Source organism: Electrophorus electricus, chromosome 2, assembly GCF_013358815.1.
Source record: "Electrophorus electricus isolate fEleEle1 chromosome 2, fEleEle1.pri, whole genome shotgun sequence".
Taxonomy (NCBI): domain Eukaryota; kingdom Metazoa; phylum Chordata; class Actinopteri; order Gymnotiformes; family Gymnotidae; genus Electrophorus; species Electrophorus electricus.
Window position 1 is genome coordinate 6,922,963 of NC_049536.1, and position 7,569 is coordinate 6,930,531.

The 7,569-nt window shown below is 38.2% G+C and overlaps 1 protein-coding gene across 1 annotated transcript; it reads left to right on the top strand.

Moving 5' to 3' along the window:
• Window positions 1-1,328: 1,328 nt before the first annotated feature.
• LOC113582602 (hyaluronidase PH-20-like) lies at window positions 1,329-6,074 on the top strand. The gene is made up of 4 exons (XM_035523624.1): window positions 1,329-1,364; window positions 1,723-2,670; window positions 2,859-2,948; window positions 5,739-6,074. Exons 1-4 carry the CDS (start codon window positions 1,329-1,331, stop codon window positions 6,072-6,074), a joined length of 1,410 nt encoding a protein of 469 aa, XP_035379517.1.
• The last annotated feature ends 1,495 nt before the right edge of the window (window positions 6,075-7,569 follow it).

Sequence of the window (7,569 nt, forward strand, 5' to 3'; positions counted from 1 at the left end):
ACCTTGTTCAAGCACAACCATGTCTACAAATGCATGAACTGAAAGTAGCATATTAAGTTTTTTTTTTAATGCGAAAGGAGACTTAGGAAAGCCACCATTGTTTCTGGGGTGATTAACACCATGACAGTTCATGCTTGATCAGATTGAGATCTGGGAAAATTGAAGGCCAAAACAAGATTGTTGTCAGAGTCCTCAATCCATCCTTATTACAGTTTATTCTTAATGCTAAATAAACTGGTAGCATTAAGATGTATTGACAATGTATTGACTATACCAGTGATTAACAGTAGCCTATTCATTGTGTTGAATACTTTTGAATGTGTTGCATGATTAATTCTTTCTCTGGAGTCTCTATGCACACAGTTCTTGAAAAATATTTATAAATCAAGACGAGTAATAAATAAAATGTACAGGAACTCTTCTGCCAAAGGTTACTGCTGTATATAACCTTGGAGAAAAGCGAGAGGCAGAGGAGATATGATGTCCTTCTAAATTACATATTGAAGAATAATGGCTGTTATTTAAAGGTATTTGCCTTTCTTAAAATGGACTATTAGAAGCAGCCATTCATCTGACCAAAAGTATTTCAACAGGTCACTAAAACTAGTTTTGTTAGAAACTTCCCTCCACCTCTTTACCTAAGACACAACTCGCATGACATTCAGTTGTTGGGAAATAGTCAAGGCACATTTTTCCATTTTTCTAGAGGAGGATTCAGATGTCTTCATCAGATTTAAAACCACATTTATGTTTAATAGGTATACATCAGATATAGTTTATAGTCATTGTTAACAAGATACATTTTTTGAGCAAGGTAATTTATAGTCCATATATATCAATTGATGACTAAAGGTTTATATATTTAGAAAAATGCCAATTTTAGAACTAATGTAGATGTCCAAATTGGGGTCTTAAGTCATATTTTAATAACTAGAACATGGCATTATTGTTATATAAAAGTTGGTCTTGTTTTAGAAAATCAATAATGCAAGCATAAAAGTTTCCCTCTTTCCCTCTGTGTGTGTAACTCAGAATATAGAGTATATTTTCATCTTTGAGGAAACGATAGAAAATGAAGGTCAAACTGATAAAGCACAGCATTTAGCAGTTACATGCAGAATGTAAAGTTGAGGCTAATGGAAACTGCAGGGTGTGCAAATTTGTTTGGGTTAGTGTAATCTCTAAATTTCACCAAGTCAGAGTGCATGACTGAAACACAATTACAGTTAAAGAATTATAGAGGTTTAAACATTTTAGTAGATTAATGAAATGTTAACAATATTATCATCCAAAACTATTTTTGATAAGATAGTAATAAAGTATAAAGAATGGCGCAAGGTATGCTTTCAGGTCATGTGTTTCAGGTAAGCACAGAACACACCATACATTTGCATGATTTATTTATATGATTTAATTTTTATTAATTTAAAAATATACAAATTATTTTTTTTTCTGTATTGGATGGTCAGGTAATAATGTTCTGCTATTTTTGCATAAATTCTGGGCAGTGGCTTTGACAGAATTTAGCAGTGTTATTGATAATAGCCTGCAAGCTATTCTGTCAAACATATTCTCCTAGATAAGTTTATAACATTTATAAACTAATATGATGGCAAAGACTGAGTGTCACAACTAGATCTTGAGAACTGTATTAGTTAAGATACACTGGCTATATAGTGTCATGCTTATGGACATGCACTGGTTGTTGTCCACTTCTTTTAGGTTGCAGCAATGTACCGTGTCAGTAAGTCATGGAGACAATCTCCTATTTACCTGCTCATCTTGATCTTCTCGCTCACCTCGTTGCTCAGCATATCCTTGGCTCTACCCCTCACAGCTGCTCCACTCTTCAAGGACACACCTTTTGCAGCCATATGGAATGCACCTACTAAAGTGTGCAAAGAACACAAAATCGCTTTGGACTTTTCTGCATTCCAGGCAGTGACCACACCAGCCAACATCCCTGATCAGTTACTTGTCCTCTTCTATTACAATCGGCTTGGGCTGTACCCTTACGTAGACACCTCCACCGGGAAGCAATATAATGGAGGTATTCCCCAGAATGGGAACCTGATGGCCAGCCTTGAAAAAGCCCTGCATGACATAAACTACTACATTCCTGAGTTTACCCTTGGCTTGGCTGTAATTGATTGGGAGTCTTGGCGTCCACTGTGGGCAAGAGACTGGGACTCCTTAGACATCTATCGGAGTCTGTCCATTCAGTATGCTAAAGAGAAAGACCCATCACTGTCCTCTAATAAGGCTGTTGATGTTGCCAAGGAACAGTTTCAAAAAGCAGCCCGTGCTTACATGGAACTGACAGTGCAGCTGGGAAATAACATACGGCCAAAGTACCTCTGGGGCTACTATTTGTATCCAGATTGCTACAACTATGGCTGGGATAAACCAGGGTACACGGGAGAATGCCCACAGCGTGAACAAATTCTTAATAATGAGCTCCTTTGGCTTTGGGAATCCAGTACAGCTTTGTACCCCTCTGCATACTTGTCAATCGGCCAGAAGGGAAAGACCAGCACGACTCTTTTTGTCAGAGGTCGGGTGAAGGAAGCTGTGAGGGTGTCTGCTCTCCCAAGGAAAAACTACACTGACCCCATTTACACCTACCTCCGCCCTGTGTTCCATGATCAGAACAATGTCTACCTGGGCGAGGTGAGATTGTAGATTAAATAACTGGTAAACCTGAAAATGGTACTTATCTGGTTTTGCATTTACAGCTGAATACAGTGAGTTCTTGACAGATTTTATGAATTGCACTATAAGTATGAGAAGTATATAGTAATTATACCAGAATAGTGTAATTTTGGTTGGTCCCTCTCTATACTTCTGCTCCTCTACAGGTGGATCTAGTGAGCACTATTGGGGAGAGTGCAGCTTTAGGCGCATCAGGGGCTATACTCTGGGGAGCAAGTGCTGACTTTGACACCAAGGTAATATCAAATATTAAACAATATCTATGTGTGTGTGTGTGTGTGTGTGTGTGTGTGTGTGTGTGTGTGTGTTTTACCTGGGCAAGAGATCTGCTGGAACCACTCTCCCAGTTTGGGAAACAACTAGTAGCTCAGTGTTCCAGCTTCTGCAAGCGGCAAGTGTATGGGGTTATTTTGCTGCCAATAGTCGAGAGCACATTTTTTAAATTCGAGCACAAGTCAAGCAATAATGACAGATTTCCTTTAGTCGCATGCAAAATATACATGTGCTCACTCATATTTACTCTGCTCAAATTCACTGTGCAATGCCACAAAACTGCTTGTGCTCTTAGATATATCCTGCTCTTGCATGAACTTGCTCTTCTTTTGTTTTGTACGTGAGTGCACTCAAACTCATCCTGAGCACTCGCAAGTCTTTTTATGCTTTTGCGCTCAGGTGTTACTGCTACCACGCTTGCTTAGTTCGTCAATCAATCAGAAAGAAGTAGCAAATTTTGACCAATGAAATTGTTCCTGCTGCCATACATACTCCTGGGGAGATGACATGTTTTATTGATTTGAAGCTGGGATACTACGCAGGACCCTCAAGCTCCTAGGCCTCTGGTAGAGGACCTGAGCTTGAAGGAAAAAGACCACCCAGAGGAGGGCAAGTGTGGAGTTATTATTATATAATCATACCAGGCAACTGTGGCTTTTCTAAATCTCACATAATATGCAACCTTCTGTTGGTGCATTTGTAGACATGGATGTGCTTATGTGTTTTTTTACTTTAGTGCTGTTGTGTACTGTGTAGGGCATTGATGTCACACCTGCAGACCTGAGCATTCTCCATTTCCCTGGTAACCTAGTCACTTCTGGGTTTTCCAGTTTTCGTCTGTCTCTATGGTTCCCTGTCTCCTCCTCTTTATCCCCAGCTCTTCTTAGTTTGTCCCTGATTATGATCCTATGTAAACCTTGTTCCTGCATCTTGTTGGTCAGTCATTGTTTTGGTATATCTCGCTAGATCTCATTCCTATGTACTTACTTTCCTCACTCCATGTTTCTTTCCCTGTTCATGTTCGCCAGTACTCTGCTGTATATCATACTTTCCCTCTGTGTTTTAGTCTACGTTGTTTTTCCCGTGAGTATTCGTCTAACTTAATCCGCTCTCTTTTTCCATTTGTTGCTCTCTCGTCCCTTCACTTCCGTTAGGTTTATCTTCCCATGTACACAAGTGTTGTCTGGTTTTCCTTTTTAGTTCTACTTACCTGTGTTTTTGTTGGTCAATCATATGTATGGTCAATCACAAGTCTGAAAACTGCACACTACAAAGTGAGTGATCTGCTGGCGTGAAGGCAATATCTAGTCACAATATCTAATGGCAGTGGCAATTCCAATGTGAAAGTAGTGGTATATTGTTTCCCCAGTACACACACGCCTTTTCCAAGTTGGTGGTTGCTGGGGTCATCACCACCCAAGAGAACTGGAATAGAGTCCACTCTGCCCCCACGTGCTTTGATGTATGAGAAAAATTGCTTGGGGTTCACCGCAGCTGACCCAGCTAGCTCGCTTTCATATCGTAACCGAGAGGCTCACAAGATCCCTTTACACGTCAACCTCGCACTCCTGTAGCCTTTCCAGGTGATACTGGTCGGGGCCCTCACATAGCAATTCTAATGTTTGGCGCACCTACGTAGACTCTTACTTTCCACGCAACCAATCCATGGTGGGTGGCTTGGCAGTTGCTTCCCTAGCAGAACGTAGCGGTATGTAAGGTGACGATACATCGCTTTGGAACTGTACAAATTTGTCCCATGCAGTGTCCCAATCAGTGATAGGGTAGGGTGCCTCTCTAGCCTTATCCCTCATGGCCGGTAAATCAGCCTTCCATATATTTGGTCGCTGTGTCCGACCATCAGTCCTTAGTCAGGTCAGGTTGCATCTAAACAGCAACACTGCATGGTCGCTGGATCCTAGCAGTTGCCCATAGGACATATCACTGATAGTCAAACACCTATTCGATGCGTGTGACCTCAAAAAATCAAACGGGTTTATGCCCCTTTTGCCCAGTCCTCACACTCACCTTGTTAGCCTGTTATTCTGTCTGTCCTTTGTTCTATTCTGTGTTTGTCTGTATCTGTTATTAAACCTATTATTTATTTATTCTATTCTATTAGTCACGTTCTTTGGCATCCTTAGTTAGTTCCGTTCCTCATCACATCCAAGGTGCCAAGTATGTTCGCTCATCACCTCTCCATCATTACAATTGAGTCATACAGAGAAGGATAACAGACACACTTTTGTAATAAAATGATAAGCCAGTATTGTACAACCTTTTGTCTTTCTCTCTCTCTCTCTCTTTCTCTCTCTCTCTCTCTCTCTCTCTCTCTCTCTCTCTCTCTCTGTGACATTATCCAGTAGGTGTTTAGTCAGACAAGAAGTCAATGTTCCATATTAAGATACTATTCAAAACCATAAATGCCATTTTAATTTAAAATTCAAAATCACATTTTTCATCAATTTTTCTTATACATGGTTTAGTGTTTACAAACTGCATTTATTAAGCGAAATGTTAATGAATAATTTATTTTAGCTTATTACTATGAACATCATGTATTGTCAGGTTATTGTAATTTGGATTTCCATCTATATCATGCAGATCAAACCTTTTATGGTAAGCAGCACTTCATTGAGAACAAATGCTACTTTGATGAATGTTGGCAAGACACACCGAGGAGTGAAACAAAAATCCTTCAGTCTTCCATAGTATTGACGTTGTATTTGACATATTTTCTCTCTCTTGCCCGGCAGGCCTCATGTGAAGCATTGGCTGCTTACTTGCCCTCTACCCTTAACCCATATGTAGCCAACGTAACTGCAGCAGCAAAGCTCTGCAGTGATACTCTGTGCCAGAGTAATGGGCGCTGTGTCCGCAAGAACCCCAACTCGAACGTCTACCTTCACCTGAACCCAGATCACTTCAATATTCAGGAGCATGATGGGAAATACCTAGCTATTGGTGTGCCTTCTCTAGATGACCTTAATGTCTTTGTAGATGGGTTTACCTGTCAGTGCTATGAGGGTTATAAATGCTCTACCAGCATATCCATTTCTGTTCCCCAAACTCAAATAGTTATTCAAGTGTAAATTTTAAGTCATACTACATGAAAAAGTTATGTTACAGTCAATAAGTATTATCATAATTGCCATAAATTTTACCTGATATTTTAGACAGTGCAAATGAAATTTTCAATGTTGATTTATTGTGTTTTGCATTTTAACAATTTGTTAGTAGTGTCACAGTAGACCTAACAGAGGAAGATACTTAGCTCTGCTTCATAAGGAATTGTTGGAAATTTCTTAGTTTAATAATAAGAAACAATAGAGTAATCTAGACATCTATCTGGTTATTTGATCTTACAAAAAGGCTCTTAAATGTAAAGTAATAAACTTTACGTTGTATGATTATCTTTTGTGCCCTATATGTAGTGGAGTAAAAAGTTATGTAGTGAAATTTCTGCTAAATCAGTTTGGCACCACATATCTTGCGTCACCTTATGTAGCTCTGTCAAAATTAGAGAATTCTGAGACACTCACTGCAGAACACATTATGCATTTATGCACATTATGCTCAATTTACTAAGTTCAGTAACAATGAAGTAATAGCGTAACTTGAAATTGAAGCCACAACTTTTATATCAAATGTCAGGTTAATAAATACACACATACACAAAGTTACAGTTATATTCCTTCAGTCATTTTTATAACCGAAGCTTTTTGATGCTAGTTTTCACTAATATTAGCCTGTTTCATGTGGGCAAACCTAACTAGTTTGCTGACGAGACTACAAGTTCTAATATATTTTGTGGTTGCCGTACTCATTTCAGGTCAGTGTTTTAAACTTGAATAACATGAAACATTGTCAGTATAAGCTAAGTTTATATTTTCGGGCACACACTACCAAGAAACACCGCTAAGAGTAAGGCTGTCTGATGATAAAATACCTTGCGGTCCTACTAGTTTGCCATTTTTCTTTGTACTGAGGACAGGTGGTGTAATTTTATTAAATTTTTGTATTTGGTATTATTTTTTGTTCTGTTGAAAAAGCTACAAGGTTGTTTTTAAAAAAAATGATGATTGTATGATGTACTCTCCAGCCGTGCCTACGAAGTAGATATTGATTGTTTAATTGTATTAATAGCGCAACTGAAGTATCCACTGTACGATATTTTCTCACAGATTGAAGAAATTAACGTTTCTCATTCTAACAGTATGTCTAACTCAAGGCAGAACAGATTTTGCACTGCTGTGAATGCTGTATGCTGATGAGACTACAAGTTATAATATATTTTCAGTTCAGATGCTGAGAACAAACCATGCATCATCCACTACGGAGTGTCCTTCCTGTCATATATATATATATATATATATATATATATATATATATATATATATATATATATATATATATAAAACATATAAAAATCTTTGATGAGATTTCACAGTTGATAAATCTTTATTCACTCAAATAAATTATATAATTATAAACTGTGAAATCTCATCAAACATTTTTCAGAAATTATATTCAGTGACAGAGATGTGATTTGATCCCATATTAATTAAATCATAAGGACATGAATGT

Excerpts from the sequence above, each read along its gene's own strand:
- LOC113582602 (XM_035523624.1), top strand. The coding sequence starts at position 1,329 with ATGGCGCAAGGTATGCTTTCAGGTCATGTGTTTCAG. Across the intron at positions 2,671-2,858 it reads ACAATGTCTACCTGGGCGAG|GTGGATCTAGTGAGCACTAT; the intron begins GTGAGATTGTAG and ends GCTCCTCTACAG. Across the intron at positions 2,949-5,738 it reads GTGCTGACTTTGACACCAAG|GCCTCATGTGAAGCATTGGC; the intron begins GTAATATCAAAT and ends CTTGCCCGGCAG.